The sequence below is a fragment of the Phoca vitulina genome, unplaced genomic scaffold (genome assembly GCF_004348235.1).
Source record: "Phoca vitulina isolate PV1807 unplaced genomic scaffold, GSC_HSeal_1.0 scaffold26, whole genome shotgun sequence".
Lineage (NCBI taxonomy): Eukaryota > Metazoa > Chordata > Mammalia > Carnivora > Phocidae > Phoca > Phoca vitulina.
In genome coordinates, this window is record NW_022589729.1 from 26,061,519 (window position 1) to 26,082,603 (window position 21,085).

The 21,085-nt window shown below is 38.1% G+C and overlaps 1 protein-coding gene across 1 annotated transcript in view; it reads right to left on the reverse strand.

Annotated features, from left to right (window-relative positions):
• CRB1 (crumbs cell polarity complex component 1) overlaps nt 1–21,085 on the reverse strand; it is a 214,742-nt gene that overhangs the window by 143,474 nt on the left and 50,183 nt on the right. The window contains exon 2 of the mRNA XM_032422495.1: nt 10,944–11,525. Within this exon, the coding sequence (XP_032278386.1) occupies nt 10,944–11,525 (582 nt within the window). The remainder of the gene's footprint in view (nt 1–10,943; nt 11,526–21,085) is intronic.

Consider the following 21,085-nt stretch of genomic DNA (forward strand, 5'->3'; position numbering starts at 1 on the left):
CCTGGTCCCTCCCAGCAAGGCTTCAGAATTCCCAAGATATCTGGTTCGGGGTGATAGGGTCCCTTTGTGAAGATGCGCCTTAGACGTGTGCAGACGCCTGGTTTCCCACATAGAACACCATAGGGACCCAGCCTCTCCTGAACCAGTCCTCGCCTGGTTTAGGGACCGGAGCTGGACCAGATTCCTGCTTACTCCTGAGAACTGTGCCAGACCAATATGTCCAGTGAGCTCTCCGGCACCAAGATCCCAGCAGCCAGTCCTCTCCAGGTACTAGGACTCCCTGGTGTCTCCAGCTGGAAGATCCCCAGGCAAGCCTGCCCCACCTGGCCCTGGCAAGACGGTCAAATCCCCCAGATCTGCCTTCAAGGGGAATAGTCAACATTAGGTTGTTTGTGACTTGGAATTAGGCAGATGCTTATTTCCTGTAAGAGCCCCCTCCAGTGACCTGGCCTCTGCAGACCCGGGGCGGCTTCCAGATCCCGGACTTCCCTGAACCTCACCCTGGGCAAGCCCAGTACATACCCCTTCAGCAAGTCTTGAGCAGCTAGTACTCCTCCAGGACTGTGGAGCTAGGGTCTGGCGCCAACCACCTGCATATCCTCTTGGGTGCAGGGGTGCCCCAACCCTGTGAATCACTCTGAGGCGGTGGCCGCAAATTGGCGACAGTCCCCATCTGAATGTGCTGCCTGATACGGACCCAGGCCTCTCCAAGAACAACGGATCCCAGATGTCTTTTATTCCAGGGCATCCAGGTGCCACGAAGCAAGGCTTCAGAGTTCCTCACAGAACTGGCTCCTGGATGTCAGGGTCCTTTCTGTAGGTGCAGGCCTGAACGTGGCCAGATGCCTGCCCTTCCCCCTAAGCCCAGAATAGGGACGGGCCTCCCCTGAACCGGTCCTGGCCCAGAACAGGAACTGGGATGGGCTGGATTCCCGCTTGCTCCCGAGCGCGGAGCGGGTCCCGCATGCGCAGTTAGCTCTCCGGGCCCGGAGACCGCAGCCACCACGCCGGCCTCCAGGGCTCCCCAGGCCCGCGCGCCCCGCCCGGCCAGGCAGTCAGGTCCCCGCACGCCTGCCTTTGGGGAAATAGGCGCCATTGGGTATGGTGGGGTCTGCAGTTGGGGGGTTGCCTTGTGTCTCCACGACCCTCGAACTCTCCCCAGTCTCTGGGTACTGTTAATGGCAAGACACGCTCGTGCGCAGTATGTACTGTTTTCTTTATGAACTGATTTTATTATTTGTCATTATAGATATGGAAATCTTTTTCGTTTCTACAGGATTTGCTTTCACAGAGAGACATAACTGGAATAACCTCAGCTTTCAATCTTAAAAAATTTGATTTTTGCTGGTTTTCTTAATCCTCATTATTTGTCCTCCCGTCTTCTCCTCCTACCGTCGGTGCGGGTTGAAGAATGTTCTTGACGCTACTGCAGTATTCTCATCTTTCTAGAAGAATCATGGAGGCTAGAACTAGTTCTAGGGATAGGAAGACTGGCTCCTGTTGGTCAGCCCTAAGAGCAGAGAAAAGGGAGGGGATTCTTGTGCTTTCTTGAATCTAATGATACTTTCAGGGGTACGGTTGTCTGTGGAAATATTAAATATTCTAGTCCCCCACGCCCTACTGCTTCTCCCAGCGCTAACAAACTCACCCTTCCTTCCTTCTTCTCAAAGTCTGTATGCTCTTCCTCCCACTTTACTCCTATCATAAATATCGTAACATTTATGAAGGCGTTATTTGATTTTAAAATATTATATTCCTAATTAACATGCATGACTTCCTCAATCTACTGCCTATATTTAATATGTATGTGTATGTATATTTTTAATATATAAAGTTGGTAAAATATATATGAAGTTTAATTCGGAGTAACCCATTTCCAAGTCTCCAAGATGCTATGTTTGTAAAACACTCTACTTTTATAAATGGTTTCTATCTTGCTTAATTTTGTGAGTTTCTTGGGAAGATAATAGGAAAATTGTAATATTTGCATTTTATGCCAATGTTATACATTTCACACGTAATTATAATGTTTTAATCATAACAAATATCTTTCTTGTGTTTTTGTTCATTAGGAGAATTGTTATTCCTGAATATTTGAAATGTTACAATACTAATAACATTCCTAAATCCTTTGTTTTATGATATGGCAGCTTCAGACAATAAATTCTTGCCTTCACATATCATAATTTTCCAGTTTAAACTTATAAATAGAGTGCAGAGATTATGACCTCAGTTAATTTATCCCTGAGTATGGTTCTAATATATTCAAAAAAGAAAGCAATTCAGTATAAGAAAAGGATACCTGTAAAAAGTATAGGTAAATATTGTTAAATGCTAGCAGCAATATTTGAAGATATTAAATTAGTGACAACCAGCATTTTTGTGGCTTCTTATAGTTCACAGAAAAACTTTCAGCAAGTCATTTCATTGTCGCCATGACCCTGAGAGTTATGTATGTATGTTAGAATGAGGACACAGAAGCTTAGAACTATTTATCAATGTCAAACCACTAGAAACCACTAGAACACATCAAAGGTGGGACTGGAAGCCCTGTCTTCTGCTTTCAAATTCCGCAGTCTTCCCATTCCACCCATGCTTCATATTACTGCATATTTTTTAGCTCATCCCCTCCTCACTCAGACCTGCATACACACCCTGCTGATAGCTAGGAAGTCACTAGGAGAAGTACTCAGAGTTTAAAATGGAGCATGCCATTCACATCTGCTAGCTAAACCACAAACCAGGTGTCAAAGCAAAGATGACAGAAGAGATATCCACCCCCTTTTTTTTTTTTTTAAGATTTTATTTGACAGAGAGCAAGCACAAGCAGGGGGAACAGCAGGCAGAGGGAGAGGGAGAAGCAGACTCCCTGCTGAGCAGGGAGCCCGATGCGGGACTCGATCCCAGGACCCTGAGATCATGACCTGAGCTGAAGGCAGATGCTTAGCTGACTGAGCCACCCAGGCGCCCTGACATTCACCCCTTTCTAAAACCTCTACAGTCCTTCCCCCCTTGCTATTCAGCTCATTATTACTCATACAATAATAATACTAACAAATGTAGTCAGAGGACATAAGTTTCAGTTCAACATCCTGAAAGAAATGCGTTTTTGCTCTGCTCATAGGCCACTTGATCTATGAAGATCTTCCTGACCCTAAGCAGTGTCATCGGCTCCTTTCTTTGTGCTTCCTCAGCATTCTGTTCAGAGAGAGACTGTGAGTTTTGTTTGCACACCTCCTCCCAGAATAAACTGTGAGTATTTGTCAGGCATAAATTTTGTCGTAGTCATCCTTACGTCTCCACGGTCTGGCACAATGTCCGGTGCCATGCAAGTATATCATAAATAATTGCTGAGTGAATAACATGTGTTATTTTGTTTACTCATTCAGCAAACATTTGCCAAAGCCAGCAACTTCATTTCTTCATAAAAGTATTTCACAGGACTCCCGTTCTGAGCAAAAGCCTGAACAAGGTTTAGTTTTTTTATATGACACTACAAAAAAATGATCAATTTCATAGTTAAGAGCATACAGAAAAACAGTCATTTTCCTTTGAACATGAAGATACAACCTGTGAAATTCAAATATTCTTTTTTGGCTGGCATACATTACTTGCCTTTTGGGTGTGAAAGATATTTGCTATGGGCATATATATTAGGTGGTGAGTGAAATGTGAGGTATTTTGGTTGATGCTCATAGAAACAATATTTAAATGTTCTTTAAACTCATGTTTTACATATTGTATATCTTTATATAAATATGGACTATTAATAATTATTCCCAATAAATTTATTTAAGTTTATTAAATGGTTTATGTATTAACTTTGTATTAACTTATGTATTAAGTTTATGGAAAAACTTTAATCAATAAATCAGTAATCAGTAAATCAGTAATCAGTAAAAAACTTTCATAATGATGGTAATCATAATGATAATAACAATTTTTCTCATGAAATAAGCTTAGATTTTATAATATATAATACTTTTATATCCCCAAATTATGTTCATGACCATTAAATTATCTGTATGATCTGTCATAGAAAAATGATATTAGAAAAGTGATGTAGTTGATCAAAAATATATTTAGAAAAGATGGAGCATTAAGCCTAGATTCAAATCTCCACATTGACTGAAATTCAAATTATGCTATTGATAAATGCCACTGTAATGGCAGCATCAGAGTTAGTGACATCATACCTGTTAGTCTTATTCATCAGAATGGATGAGGACTATTGGAGAAGGCACAGAAAGGAACATAAAAAAAAATTTTTTTTAAAGATTTTTATTTATTTGATAGAGAGAGACACAGGGAGAGAGGGAACACAAGCAGGGGGAGTGGGAGAGGGAGAAGCAGGTCTCCCGTCGAGCAGGGAGCCCGATGCGGGGCTCGATCCCAGGATCCTGGGATCATGACCTGAGCCGAAGGCAGACGCTTAACGACTGAGCCACCCGGGCACCCCCTGAGTGAGGTTTAGAACTGATGATGAGAGATGAATTTTTAGCCTCCCATTTTGTTTTTTTAAAATATTTATTTATTTATTTGAGAGCAAGAGAGCACAAGCAGGGGGAGGGGCAGAGGGAGAGGGAGAAGCAGGCTCCCCGCTGAGCAGGGAGCCTGATGTTGGGCTTGATCCCAGGACCCTGGGATCATGACCTGAGCCAAAGGCAGACGCTTAACGACTGAGCCACCCAGGCGCCCCAACATAAAAAATTTTAAAGGAAGAAGGTCTGATAGGAAATTATAAATGAGTAACCATGTAATGCAGAGAGGTAGAATAAATTTCAGGTGTGCATGTGAAAGACCATATGACAACGGGGTTGATATAAACTAGTAAGGAAAACCACACTTCCTGAACTATTTTAAGGATAGACCTGTCCTGCATAATCTAGACCTCCCACCAGAGGGCAATAGACAGCAGGTCAGGAAAGGTATGCTCACATTTCGTTTGCATGATCCATGATCCTTCTGTGTTAATTCTTACCTTAAATTTTAAAGGAGGAAAAAAGATGTTGTTGTTAAAACTTGGTACTTTTCTTTTGCTTTTTTCCATTTAATAATAGTCCATTGACTTGGATTATTGTGTTACTGGGCACCTAGTTCTACCTTAACCACCCACTTCAGTATATCGTCAACGTAACAAGGAGAGTGATTTTCTTAAAATGTAAGTCAAATCATTTCAGTCCTCTGCTCAAAACTATCCAACAACTTCCCATCTTATTAAGAGCAAAAGGCAAAGTCCTTAATGGTGCACAAGTCCCAATAGTCCTATTATGTCTCTTTCTCCTTGTTCACTCCACTCCAGTCACATCATCTTCATTGCTGCTTCTCAAACATTCTAGTACCGTTGACCTCAGGGCCTTTGCATCTGCTGTTCCTCTGCCTGGAATGCTTTCCACAAGACATTTGCCTCATTCCCTTCCTTACCTCTGTAGAATTTTATTCATGTGTCACCTTCTAAGTACGCCCTTCCCTGTTCATTCAACTTAAATTCCTAATTCCCCCTTTTTGTTTTGCTTTTGCTTTTCTCCACTGTATTTATCACCATTTAAGCTACTATATATTTTATTTATTACTTATTTTATAATGTCTGTCTCTTCCCACTAGATTGTAAGAGGACTTTTTCATCACTTTTCTTTATTCTTATAGTTACAAAACCTATAATAATGCCTAGCTCAGTATATATGCATACATGAGTGTGTTTGTGTTTTGACAAAAGTAACAACTGAATGAATTCAACAGATACTTATTTTTATTCATATCATTTATCCAGAACTGTTACTATCAATAAATACTACACACACACACGCATACACACACACACTACTTTGTGTTGTCACATGAAAATCCACATAATTGTCTACAGCAGTGGTTTCTCGAAGTGTGGTCCCCACACTAGCAGCATCAGCATCAGTATCATATGGGAACTTGTTATCAATGCACAGACCCCACCAGAAATCTACTAAATCAGAAATTGTATTTTAATAAGCTCTCTGGGTGAGTCTGATGCATGCTAAACTTTGAGAACCACTGATAGAGATAAGTTTATTAAGTTGGAAATGGAAATTGAACTTTTAATGCATTCTTATTTTGCATATTAGAGATTGCAAGTTTTTCTTGGGTACAGTTAAGTTTGGGAATATTCTGGCTTTAATAAATGACAAGTGAGTCTTCTTCTTAGTGAGCCCTACACCTACCTTCCCCTTCATCCCTACAATCAGTCTTCCAGGCCAGGTCCTAATGTCTTACCCCTGGTATTGTAGTGGCTTTCTAACTAACTAGTCACTAACTAGTCTAACTAGTATCCATACGCTAACACATTTTCTTGACTATAAAATGAATTTTTTTCATATGTTTTCATTTCTGAAATGAAGATGCATCTTACAGTCAATAAGTAAATTTGATGAAATGGGTTTTTTTTCTTATTTTCCACAAGATTGTTTTTATACCAAAGACCTATTTTATAATGGCGGAAATAAGATCTTTTCCAATAGTGTTTTGCTTCATCATGCATCTGATTGCCCTTTTCCTGCCCTCTTGTGGCCCCATTTTTCTCATACTTCAGGCATCTTAATGTGAAAAACGTTCATTCATCAATCTGCTAATTTTAAGAAAGACCTCAGTGAAAGAATGATGCATTGCATAAACTTGAACTCAAAGCAGTCACATGCTCAAGGCTAATATTCTTTTCATTAAAAAAGTTTGCAGCTGTTTATTTTCAGCTTAAATTGGAGTTTTTGCTTATGCCTGGCATATTCTTACCAGCATCTTCAGTGGCTCTCTCTGAGCCTATTTCTGTAGTTCATGAATCACCACTTAGGAAGCCCAGCGGAGTGCACAGAGCAGGATTCCCGCAGTGTGAACCCTCTCTCCATGTGCTACCGCTCTTTTTCCTCTCCTACCTCTCTGTCTTTTAAAATTTATTACATTTTCTTACTTTGCTGCTCTGAGGAGCACAGGCTTTTTCCTGTAAGCTAGGTTCTTTATGAGCCTCTAAATTTGGATGTAGCACACAGCAGCTAGGTTATTGTAATAGCTTCCAGGATTCATTGGGAGGTCTAGGTTGAGCCAGAGTATCTAAGCATCCATGCTGATTACTAATAGTCTTTTTCTTCCCTTCCCAGCTCCAGCTTTTCCCTTGGTCCTATAGACCTTCTTTGGATTTCTCATTAATTGGCCTTGGTCCTATAGACTTTCTTTGGGTTTCTCTTTAATTGCCACAAATACGGTAGCCAGGGGATGGCACCGAGGTAAGCAAGCCTCCTTGTGGGTCCAGATGATGGGATATTGCAAGAAAAGTTTCTAAATTAAGTTCACATAAACCCAATTTCTGCCTCCCAGCCCTAGCTACACATTAGAATTGTCAATTAAATTTGACTCTCTGAAGGTGGAGTTTGAGCATCTCTGTTTCAGATCTCTCTGGGTAATGACTAATGTCTAGTCAGGGCTGGGAACCACGGATGAGCTCCCAGAATGTGGGCTATTTTACTTGTGGAGATTGGTGATCAAGCCTAAAATTGCACCTTTGTGTCCAAATAAGCCTAACTAGCTAATAACAGACATGATTCTTACCGCCTGATGAGTGTCATTTAAACTCTTTCTGTAAACAAGTTATATTTATGTCAGCAGAGCTAAAAAATAAAATTTAGCTGATTTCTTAGAAAACAAGAGAAGAACATAGTCAAATAGGGAACAACTCTATTATACCAGGGTTTGAGCAAGGGAAGTGTCCTCACTGTGGGCTTTGAGCTAACGTTATAGTGAGAAAAAGACATTGATTTTCATTGGGCCCAGCAGGGATACGATATATCCACAGTATCAATTAATTCATTGTAGAGTAAAGTACCTTATTATGGAGGTACTTTACTACATTTGGAATATACCCTTGACATCTTTTTTGCCTAAATTTATACCACTGAAAGGATTCATTATAATCCAGTTCATTGAAATGTAAAAAAATAAAAACACATGCATTGTAAAACATCATTTTTCAAGCTGTGTTTTGCAATTAGAAGACTATTTCAGAACACTAGCAAAAATGGCTGAAACATTTCTCTGATGTCATGTCTGTTTCTTTTAGTCACCATTCACAATATTGTACTAGCAGCAGGAAATAGAAGATACTATCTTAATAAACCATAGTGGTTGTTAAATGTGTCCATTATGGTGGGGGGTTGGAGGGATGGGGTGGCTGGGTGATAGACATGGGGGAGGGTATGTGCTATGGTGAGCGCTGTGAATTGTGTAAGACTGATGAATCAAAGACCTGTACCTCTGAAACAAATAATACATTATATGTTAAAAAAAAAAAGATAGTAGGAAGGGAGAAATGAAGGGGGGGAAATCAGAGGGGGAGACGAACCATCAGAGACTATGGACTCTGAAAAACAAACTGAGGGTTCTAGAGGGGAGGGGGGTAGGAGGATGGGTTAGCCTGGTGATGGGTATTAAAGAGGGCACGTATTGAATGGAGCACCCGGTGTTATACGCAAACAATGAATCATGGAACACTACATCAAAAACTAATGATGTAATGTATGGTGATTAACATAATAAAAAAAACAAAAAAATAAAATAAAATATAAATAAATAAATAAATAAATAAATAAATAAATAAATAAATAATGTGTCCATTATAAACAAAAGCAATCCCACACCAGCCCCACAAAAATTTATTTCTTATTTTTACTCAAAAATTTTAAAAACTGAAATTGAATTGCTGTTGAGAGCAATGGACATGATGATTTTAAACAATGGACATGATGATTTGGCATATAAATAAGGAGATTTTCATGTATAAGTACTCTTTCATAAACCCCTTCACTGTTCCTTATAACTTTTAGCTTAGTATTGGTAATTAAAGGCAACCAATAAAATAATTTTCATCCTAACACATCATTCTACCATCATAATGTATACATAGAGAAGGTAAACTCTAATATCTGTTTACCTCAGGTTCATTACCACAAAGGGTGCCCAGAAATATATGGAAGAATTTAGGCAATTAGAACAATTCAGAAACAGTTTATTAAGCACCCATTATTCACTATGCTGGGCACCTTGGGAATAGTGCCTCCTCATAATACAATGAATGACATATAATAAATACCCCCAAAATATTGATGAATTAAAGAATAAATATAAGACATGACTTCTGTCCTTTAGGAACTAATACTTCAGTGGGAGGAGACAAAAACACAGATATCTGAAGAATAGGACAGAGTTCTTTAATGGAGGGGCAAACCACTAGGGAAGTAATAAATAATTACTATAGCAGCTTAGAAGTATTATTTCAGCAGATAGTAAATCCGAAATGCTTCTTGAGTTAGGCGAGAGGTGAACAAAGTACTGAAAGTACAGAACTTCACAGAGTAGAATTGAATTGAGGAAGGACATCCCAGAGGGAGGCAAATCACTTGAATAAAAAATGAAGACAGTTCAGGGAAAGGAAATACTTTGGTGGAAGGGGTTGTGGAGATACGACTAATATGTAAGGGGGTTTTCAATGAGAAGTTAAAATTTTTCTGTGTGGTAGGAAGCTCTCAAGATTCTTCAGAAGGAATGGCACAGTCAGATCTATTTTAGAGGGATTATTTCAGAGGCACTGTTCGGAACAACTTGAAGAAGGTAGAGGCTGGGGGTTTAGGAGGTTGTATCGTAAGTATGCACAAGATGATGAGGACATGAGCCAAGGCACTGGTAAGAGAGTGGAGGAGCTGAATTTGGAAGACATCTTGCTTGTCCAAATAGATTTTGAAGATTGGTTGTTGGTGATTGGTTGTTGGTGAGGATTGAGGGAAAGGGAGCAAATTTCATGTCAGAACAACTAGGGATATAGCTATTTTATAAAAGAGGTATTTCCAGAATGTGTAATATTAGCAAGATGATATTGGAGGGTTCTGGTATAAATTTTGAAGAGAGGTACTTTCCAAATAATTATGTTGCTTAACATACTCGGGAAAAGAATGACAAGACAAAGAAGTAAGTGTGAAAGGGTTGAGAGCAGAAGGTAAGTTGAAAGCCAGATACCACAAGAGGTTATAAAAGTGGCAAGAGATCAGGGAAAAGTGGCATTAAAATGTGAATAATGTCACAGATGTGAGTCAGGAAGCACAGGAAAGTGGTGAGCAGGTTAGAATGAATGAATGAATGTGAGGAAGCATAGAATACATGAGTTGCCCCCTCATCGTAGAGAATCCGAAGAGTAAAACAGTGCAAGAAAGGTGGGCCCCATGAAGAAATGATCTAACTGGGGAACCGGTTCAGGAGGATGGGGAGCATAGACACTGAGCACGAGGATAATAAATAGCATGTACCCTTTTAGTGAATGAATGGTCAACTTGTTACTCTGTACTAAAATACCATGTCAATAAAAACTTGGTGAATAGATAGGAGGTACTACTATTTGCTATTTCCAAGAAATTAAAGTGACTTCTTTATTTTAAAAAGTGACTTCTTTATTAATAAAATTGTGGTTTATCTTATTTACCATGCTCCATCAGCCTTGCTATCATTAGTCTGTTGCTTGCACTTTGGAACCCACTAAGGTCTGTCCATTCCATGTCTGTCCTTCCCAGGAGGCTGCAGTGGCAGGCATTGGGTGTTCGCAGGTACACTTTAGCTAAGACAAAAGGCGTCTTCTCATGAGGAAACTTGAAGGGCCCTGACCTGGAAAATGAGGCCCCATAGAGCCCACTAATTCTAGACGGAATCTAAGATTTAAATAATATAAGGGCTCCATTTAAAACAACAACAGTGACAGTTGGCAAACATTTAGGCTCTGTGGATTTAGTGGTTTAGGAAGCTTTCTATCTAGTGATTAATTCCTGCCAAGACCATTTTCATAAGCAATTGGATGAGACCTAAAGAGTCACCTCTGCTTCTGTCCTATTAAAAAAAGGGAAAGCTAAATACATCCTCTGGTCTTCATATGTGATAACACTTACCAGAATAATCGTGGGGACAAATACAAGTGTATCTTCCTATCTCATTGAGGCATGTAGCTTCATTCTTACAGGGATCTGAGACACACTCATCCACTTCCAGGTCACAGTGCCTGCCTTGATATCCTGGGACACAGAAGCAGAAATAGCCATTGATTCCATCCTGGCACATGGCCCCATTGTGGCAAGGGCTCGAAGCACACTCATCAAGATCCTTTTCACAGAACCTTCCAGCATATCCATCAGGGCAGATGCAGACAGGGTGAACAGGGTCCTGATGGCAGATACCTCCGTGTTGGCAGGCGTTTGTGCCGCAGAAAACAATAGCGGTTTCACAGGTTGTCCCACTAAAACCAGGAGGACATTTGCAGAGAAAGCTCCTTCCTCCAGGGGTGTTCACGCAAGTGGCATTTCTTTGACAGGGATTGGAGAAGCATGGATCTCTCATGTTGTCACAGTCTTTGTCCAAATTAATGGCCACGTCTGAACAATGGCAGTTGTTGTCTTTTGAATAATCATTGCATGTAGAATTGTTTTGGCAAGAATTTGAGAGGCACGTGGTGTCATTTTTATTGCAAAAGGAACCTACAAGGAAATAAAAAATATCAAGATGAAGTTTACAAATAAATGGCTAAGGATAAAATTAAAGATCCTTCTGCTCCTATGCCATCTCAAACTCATTAATGAAATACAGTTGGCTGCATTCTTTTGATGAGCTTTATCAAATGATGTCTAATGATGAGGTTTTTCATTAATGATGATTTGTCAAATCTTTTCATGTAGTTGCTAATAAGAAACAAAAATAGCTGATTTGAGATTCTTTGCTTCTCCACTTCCCTTTCTCAGGGCCAAGTGCCACTGAGCAATGGGGTGAATTGAAGCAACTGTTAAATTGTCCTGTACACATACATTTTTGAAATTCACATTCTCTCGTGGAGGATTTTGGAGTATACTGGGAAATGAGATAACAAAATTGTCTCTGAATATAGTCTAACTGAAACTAATATTTAAGTGAATGTTATAACTTGGTTTATAACTGCTTTATCACAATTACCATTTATGTTCTTTAAAAAAAAGCATAGAAAAATGAAAATATTAAAACAAAATAAAATACCAACTATTTGTTGAAGCTCTACTCTTTGTACCAAGCTTGCCAGGTATTGCACATATATTATTTCTAATCCTCACAGCAACACAGTGTTATTATGTACATCTTACAGATGACAAATTAAATCCCTCTGCAAGGAAATAGATGTAGTAAAGTTTATGGAATTTGTTTTTCTAAAAGCATCTCTGTTCTAGCGGATACATTTTTGAAATTCTAATTGGAATAATAACCAACAGAAAAACAATAATTCTTTAATTTTTTGCCAAACTCTTTGGATATTTGTATGTATGGAAGTTTTCCCCAAATATATATACATTATGATCGCAGCATTGTTATTTTCTTAGTCATGTATACGGAGAAGCTTTATGATTTGTCAGCTCAATTGTATTATCCCACAAAACACTGTCTTGCGTGTGGATTCATCTACTGTATCATTCTCTTATTTTTATTTCCTTTCTCACAATATTGCTCACAAACATAGTAGCGGGCAACAGTACAGGCTTGTAATAAAAAAAAAAGGTACAAAATGGAGAGTTTGCTCTTAGGACATGAGACATAAATCAACTATTGTCAGAAGAAAACAGTGTATAAACTTTGAGAAATATGTAACGGTAAATCTTTCCCTCTTCCTGTAAAAAAAAGAGGTGGTTCTCATAACTCGGTGTGGCCACCAACAGGGTAATGGGAAGATACTGAAAATAAATGACTAATTGGTGCATCATACAAGAGTGAGAAGATTTTCATAATTATCTTCTGTGGAGTCTTCCTGGCAGCCAACAATTTTCCTCTAGTGCCTACGCATAGAAAGTTAACATATGCTTCTATATTATCAGGAGGGTTGATCAGAGACCAAACATTTTCTTCTCCCTATGAGAAAATTCAACTAATCATCCTTATACTTTAGCTTTTTTTTTTTTTTCTCAGATGCTGGCTTTCCTATCACATCTTCAGATGTGATGTCTTCGTGTCACTTCCTGAGAGCTTTCTCTGAACTCCTTTTCTAAGTTTTATTTGCTATCTTATATATGCTGTTATTTCTTTGTGTATATGTTTGTTTGTTTTCTGTTTTCTTCATTAGAATGTTATCATGGAGGAAAAGAGACCTGTGTCTCCATATGTCCTGGGTCTACAACATCACCTGTCCCATTGCAGGTGCTCAATACATACTTATCATCGGAAGGAAGAGGGGAAATGTCACAACAGAAACATGGAAGGGTGCTGTGCAATCACGGGGGCCAGGAAAAGTGTTACCAGGAAGAGTCTCAATGAAGAAAAGGCCTTGAGATGTGTTTTTCAGTGAATGCAAGTGAAGGAAGGATAGTATTTGCAAAAGAAAGAACTAAAGCATGAGAGTTTTGGCATTCTCTGTCAAAAATAAGAAAAGCATGAGAGGGTGTGGGGCAGCAAATGGGGAGGAATAGGAAGAAATATTTAATAAGTTCAAACTTTTCAGCGTTTAAAGTTCGTGTCCAAACTGAGAAAATTCAATTAAATACTATAGTTGCCCTCTTCACCAGTAAGGGTATTTATGAATTTAGGCTTTCCATTTATTTTTGTTTTGTTAGTGATGATGGTGATGGTTTTTTCCTTCCTTTAATAATCAAGCATTATCATTTAAGCTATGAAATGAAGCATTTGTGTGGAAAGACAGACAGCAAAGGAAATTAGCATTTATACCCAAGGCCCCTCCAATGCAACTTTTAAAATGGATTTCTTATAATATTTGTGTAAAGCATTTTACCAGATAGAAAGCTAAGTTTTATAAGGACTAAGTCATTTGCATAGTGTCAAAGAGAGGTAGGATTTGAACCTCTGGTTTGTCCATTTCTTTTTACTGCATTCTTTTAGAAGTTAGGGTACTTATTGGGTAGTTTCTTATGTAAACCTGATGATATTCACATTAAATGTTTAATTCTCTTCCTTTCCAAAATTCTGTGAAAGACATAAAGGATAGCAAGTAAGCATATTGAAAAATGCTCAACATCATTTACTATTAGGGAAACAGAAATTAGAAACAATATCTAGAATGGCCACTAGAATGGCCAAATGACAAAATTGGCAATACCGGGTTTGACAGGAAGTGGAGAAATGGAAGTCTCCTTCGTGCCCTCTCTCTCTCTCTCTCTAACTAATCATTCTTGCCTATACGCTACCAGTTGTATTAGTGTTTTCAAATATTGGCCTTTGACTTTATATAGTTTACCTATAATACCTTTGTTTTCTATCCTAGATTTCTGGTTTTGCCTTTTTATTTTCTTAATTCTACTTGCTTTGGGTTTAATTGTTATTTATTCTTTCAGGTATTCCTAATTTATTAATTTAGGACTAAAAATTTCTGTGTAAGCACAGCTTTATTGCATTTCTTATAAATTTATTTTCGGTATCATTCAAATAAAAATATTTTCTAATTTTCATGGTGATTTCTTCTTTGACCTATGGAAAAAATCTATAAAAATCAATTACATTATTGTTAACTGTGTTATTCAGAACTTCTATAGCATTGGGGTTTTTTCCTACTATTTCTCTTCATTGAGATTGATGCACTGAAATCTCCTATAGTGAATATGAATTTCCTATTTCTTCTTTTAGTTCTGACAATTTTCACTTCTATATTCTGAAGCTGTGTTCTTATGTTCATAGAAATTTAAAATGGTTATATTGTCCTGCTGGTTTGACCCTCATATATTCATACAATATCCTTTTTATCTTTAGTAATGCCTCATACCTTAAAAGACTACTTTTCCTGTTGTTGTACTGCTATATCAGTCATGTATCAGTCATATATCTCATACATGGCTGGTGGGAATGCAAAATGGCACACCCACCTTGGAAAACAGTTTCCAAGTGTCTTATTAATTTAAACATACACTTATTCAGCAACTCCACACCTAGATATTTCCCCCAAGAAAATGAAAACATAATGTCCACACAAAAACTTGCTTTCAAAATTCATAGTGGCTTTATTCATAATGCCCAACACTGGAAAAAAATCCAAATATTCATCAGCTGGGAAATAAATTTTAATATATCACACACTGGGCTACTACTCAGGAATAAAATGGGCAAATTACTGACCCAGTGAACAACATGGAGGAATCTTTAAAGTATTATGTTAAGTAAGAGAAACCAGACACAAAGACTGTTGGCTGTATGATTCAATTTTATGACATTCTAGAGAAGGCAAAGTTATAATGATGGAAAGCAGCTCAGTTGTCACCAGGAAATGGAGGTGGGTGAAGGGAATTAACTGTAAAGGGGATGAAGGAGTTTTTATGGAAATATTCTGTGTCATGATTGTGGTAATAGTTACTGACCATAAGCGTTTGCCAATGAAATTGGGTTAATGTTATTGTATGTAAATTATACCTCAATAAATCAGACAAAAAAAAAAAAAAAGCCCTAGAAAAAAAGGACAAAAAGGGATGAAATTATCATATTCACAAGAGCCAGAAGAGAGGTTGAGGGGACAGCAATAAATACCCATATACATACACTCATACATAGAGGGAAGCTAGGCTGCAGATGGGTGAGTTGTAATAGACTTAACTTACCAGAATAAGCAAAACCCCAGCTGAGAGAAACCTAAAAGCAAGACAGTTGAAGCAGTAGAACCCTCAAAATTTCAGGAATTAGAGGCTCCATGTACTCAAGTGGTGCTGAAAATGGAGAGGTTGTTTGGAAAACTTACCAAAAGCACAGTTAGATTCTCATATCCCATTTTTACCCCAGGAAACTATGTGATGGCCCTTCTCGCATGAAGGGGATTCAAAGGCACAAGCACAACTAGTGGGAGTGACCGGGTCTGATTTGATAACAGGGGGATGAAGTGAATGTCTACATAAAGAATTGTGAGACACTCCCCAACCTCATTTTCAATTCAGTTCTAAAAATGCCAGCAGCCAGATTTACTCCCCAAGCAGGAAACAATTACTTCTCTTAACCAGCCCGAGAGAAAATATTTACAGATGCTGATATTGGGTGTCACCCATTGAAATGAGCCAGCCCAATCACTGCAGAATAAATCTTAATAAGCTAGAAAGCTCTGTAACATGAAATAAAAGTGCTTTCAAATAGCTCTTTTAAACAAACACAGGCATATATATATATATATATATATATATATATATATATATATGGCATTACTGTCCTTTAATTATACTTTGAATTATATTACAATTATACTCTAAAGAATAATGATAAATAAACATCCTTGTACCCATTAATAAGCTTAAGAAACAATAGTACCTCTTTATTAAATATGAACAGATTGTATCAGATTACCACATGGAGGAAAACCTCTAAGATAAAACACTAACACCAAATGCACAAAAAAAATTTTTTTAAGTAACTTGGAAGAGACAAAGACAATTTAAGGAGTGGACAACAATTTATGAAAATTTGAGCATTAATAGATTCAGAGTTAAGAAAGGATAGTGCAGCAATGAAGTAAGTATAGGTGTTTATTAAAATAAACTTCTAGAGAACAAAAGAGGCTTTAAAATTAAAAATACAGTGGTAGATGTCTTTCTCTGCTTAACAATAATCGTCTTTCTCTGCTTGACTTATTTGTCAAGCAGAGAAAGACAATTATATGGTTTCACTCATATGTGGAACATAAGGAATAGCACAGAGGATCATAGCGGAAGTGAGGGAAAACTGAATAGGAAGAAATCAGAGAGGGAGACAAACCATGAGAGACTATGGACTCTGGGAAACAAACCAAGGGTTACAGAAGGGAGGGGGGTGGGGGGATGGGGTAACCAGGTGGTGGGTATTAAGGAGGGCACGTGTGGTGATGAGCACTGGATGTTATATGCAACTAATGAATCGTTGAACACTACAACAAAAACTAATGATGTACTATATGCTGGCTAATTGAACATAATAAAAAAAAACTACACACACACACACACAAAGAAAATGAAAAATACAGTGGTAGAAATAAAAAATCCAGTTAAGTGATTGAAAAATAATGTTAAGGAAAATCGACCAGACACTAGAAAAAAATACTAAGAGATTGGAAATGAGAGGTAGAAACAATAGGGGACTAGAGGATCAGTCAAGGAGGCGTTTCAAAGTAAGAGAAGAAAGGAAATGGGGTGGGGGTGAAGTAGGCAAGGAGAGGAGGGAGAAGGAACTTAAAATTATGACAAAAATATAAAAATTGTTCCTATAATTAAAAACAAACAAGTTTTTTTTTTAAAGATTTTATTTATTTATCTGACAGAGAGAGAGAGAACAAGTAGGCAGAGAGACAGGCAGAGGGAGAAGCAGGCTCCCCGCTGAGCAGGGAGCCCGATGCGGGGCTCGATCCCAGGACCCTGGGATCATGACCTGAGCCGAAGGCAGCCACTTAACCGGCTGAACCACCCAGGCGCCCCCCAAAACAAACAAGTTTATAGATTTAAAGCTTCTACTAAGTGCCCTACACAAAGAATTAAAAAATAGATCCACAGCAAAGCACATCATTTCCCTGAAGCAGGACAGGGAACCACTCATTTACAAAGCATCAGAAATCAGAGTAACATTTGATTTCTCCACAGAAATATTGAAAGCTAGGGGATATTAGAAAAATGCCTTAAAAATCCTGAAAGAAAATAATTCCTAAATTAGAATTCTATGCCCAGCTAAACTATCAATCAAACGTTGGCAGGGGAAGACAAATATTTGCAGAAATTCAGAAATTTAAATTTTCAGCTTTCATGCTCACTTTTCAGGAAGATTCTAAAAGATAAGCTCTATGAAAGTGAGAGTATAACCAAGAAAATGAGAGACATGGAATCTAGCATACAAGGGATCTAATAAAGGAAAGAAGAGAAACATTTTACCAAAAATCACTCGCTGGACTACAGATATGCTGTCAGCATAGAGATTCACTAGTGCTGAAGGCAAAAAAAGAAGGTGGAGCTCAGAGAAGAAAAATGCAGAGTACCATATAGAGAGGTAAAGGAAAATGAAATAGAACAAGGTTTTTAAACTCTTACTAGTATTAATTCTAGGGAAAAGCCTGTGCAAAAAGGGAAACGAATCGTAATATACTATGTGGTTGCATTGTTCTTTATAAATAACAATAATGATAATTATGATTTAACTAAAGCAGTGGAGTTGCATGTGTGCTGGGGGCCGTGGGTGTGTGTGGTTGAGAACTACAGGAAAATTAAATCTACTTTTACTGTAGCAGGATTCCAATAGATTATGCTAGTATCTAAAACAAGGGAGGGGAGCCTGGGTGGCTCAGTCGGTTAAGCTTCTGACTCTTGATCTGGGTTCAGGTTATGAACTCAGGGTTGTGAAATCGAGCCCTGCCTCCCGCTGTACCCTGGGTATGGAGCCTGCTTAAGAGTCTCTCCCTTTCCCTCTGCCCACCCCCACCCATGCTCTAAATAAATAAATAGATAGATAAATCAATGAAATAAAACGAGGGAAAAACTCAGCTTATTATTTACAAGTTTACAAATAAAAACTGTAAGAAATGACTGAGAGTTTTAAATAGTTGCTTCTGGGGAGTGCACAGTAGGAGTAAGAAGGAGGAATGGGGATGGTAAAAAGTGGACTATTGTTTCCTTTATAACCCTTAGAGACTTTTAAAGTATTACTGAACACATTTGATAAAAATATTTTTAAAACAAAACAGGTAAATTTATAATCTGGTCACACACACTGCCCCCCTTCACTTTGTTTACACATACACTTTGAATTATGTTTTCAGTACTGGTTCTGGACAAAACCATCTATGAAGCACATTCTTTTACTGGATCTCCTCCGGGGTGAATGGTGACATTTGCACCATTTGCACGTTTACTTCCTGGGTTTATGGTGTGTCCATGGGCAAGATGCTAACTGGCCATCTTAGAAATGCAGCCCATGGACCTAGGCATTATTAACTGACACTTCAGCTGACTGTAGTAAATGAGCAAAGACAACTGCCTCTCAAAAAGAAAATTATATTTTTCAAACATATAAATGAATTGCAATTTATCGCTGTATTAAAAACAACCAGGGGCACTTGAGTGGCTCAGTTGGTTAGGTGTCGGACTCTTGATTTAGGCTTAGGTCATGATCTTGGGGACCTGGGATTGGCCTCACGGGGCTCCCCGCTAGGCCAGAGTCTGCTTGAGATTCTCTCTCTCCCTCTTCCTCTGCCCCTCCCCTGGCTTGTGCTTGTTCGCTAGCTCTCTCAAATAAATAAATAAATCTTTAATAAAAAATAACTAAACAGCCACTAAGGAAATAAAAGCAAACTACGCACAGACCAATGATGTCTTGAAGTAAGGATTGTAATTATTCCAGTTTTGTGCACCTAATTGAAAAAATCTGTCATCTATGCTATTATATTGTACCTAGTATATTGGGCAAACCGTCAACAGTAAAATAATTTTCGTAGTAATAGTACCTTGAGAACAAAACTTACATGAACACACACACAAAACCTTATAGGACTAATTAAAACTATAATTGGAGGAATTTAATTCCAAGGGAAATGACCATTGAGAATTTTGTTCCCAGCTTGCATTTGAGACTTAGATCCAGAGCAAGAAACTTTCCTGGATGTGAAGTGTAATTGATATTTTCAGACCAATTTATAGTCTGTCAAACTGTTTCCTTGCAGTAAAGTTTGCCACCTACTGGATATTATAAGAAGTTCTAGAATTGTGGGTTTCAGACTTTTTCTTTTCTTTCTGTAAGTACAGCAGTTCTCCTTCAAGGAAAATATCATGAATAATCCCAGTATACAAAATCAGAATGTGAACCAGCTCAGGTTGAAGAAGGGAAGGAGACCCTGCAGCCCAGTCACGTGGCCTCCTGCTCTTTAAGGAGATACCTCCAAGGAGCCCAGGGGCTGAGAATAGCAATTTAAAAATCTCTGTTCAGGAGAAAACACAATATTTTCTATGGTTTTTATAATGCTTATTGTATTTGCTCTTTTGGTATTGTTTGGGCATATATATGTACATACGTGTATATATGCACATACATGTATATATGCACTATGTAATTATTTATATGTATATATTTATATATACATATAAATATTTTTCAGAGAAGTAAAAAACTAACTTGACCAGTTTCAAAGAAGATAAATGCCCAAGCATTAAACGTATTTATTGTGTGTGTGTGTGTGTGTGTGTGTGTGTATTTTCTAATAATTCAATGTACTTGGAAAACAGCCATATTGGTAATCTAGCTCAGTTATAGGGTGGAATATATTTATTCAGAGCAAAGAAACACTACAAGGTGATCTCAGGGAAGAGCATTTTAGTTTCCCAGAGATTATTATAAATAATATTTGTTCCTTTGTCCTTGATGGTTTTCATGCACTTACCTATGAAACAAGTGCGTAATTCTCTGATTTAAAAATCATCAGTCAAGAATCTGAAATTTTTGTCAAGTGTTTTGTTGTTGTTGTTATCACTATTTTTGGTAACTTTTGTATTTGCCGACCATGGGAGATTTGCCCCAGTGGGAAAAAGGACAGTGTAGTGGTGAGGAGCAAAGTCCCTGCAGTAACCGGTCTAGCTCTGCCACTCACACCCAGTTTCCTCAGCTGCAAAAAAAGGGAAAGGATAGTAAAACCTACTCCTTAGGGTTTTTGTGAGGATGATGTCACTAGATTTAAATGGTTGGTGGACATATCGTAAGTGCTCGATAAATGTTAGTTCTTATTGTTTTAAGATGTTTAGAGATAGTTCTGCTTTCTTAATAGAAAATTTACTAGATTAGTACAAAATATAGCAATAACAATAATAACCCCCCCATTTTCACTGCAGGAAATTTATTATGGAAAACAAACAAGCCCAAGTATATCCTTACGTAGGGAACCTGTTGATGAGCTAATTCAACATGCCAGACATTTTTCCCATAAAGTATCCAGACTTGCTTAGGATCAAATGAAGATAAACATCATAGAAAAGATCTGTTCTCCAGGGTTTGGTTTTCACAAGAAAATATTTAACATCTGACTCTGTATTTTGAGTACCACGTAAAATTTTGGCTAAAAGAAATATTGCACAAAGTGAAAATTGTGAAAGGCTTTCAC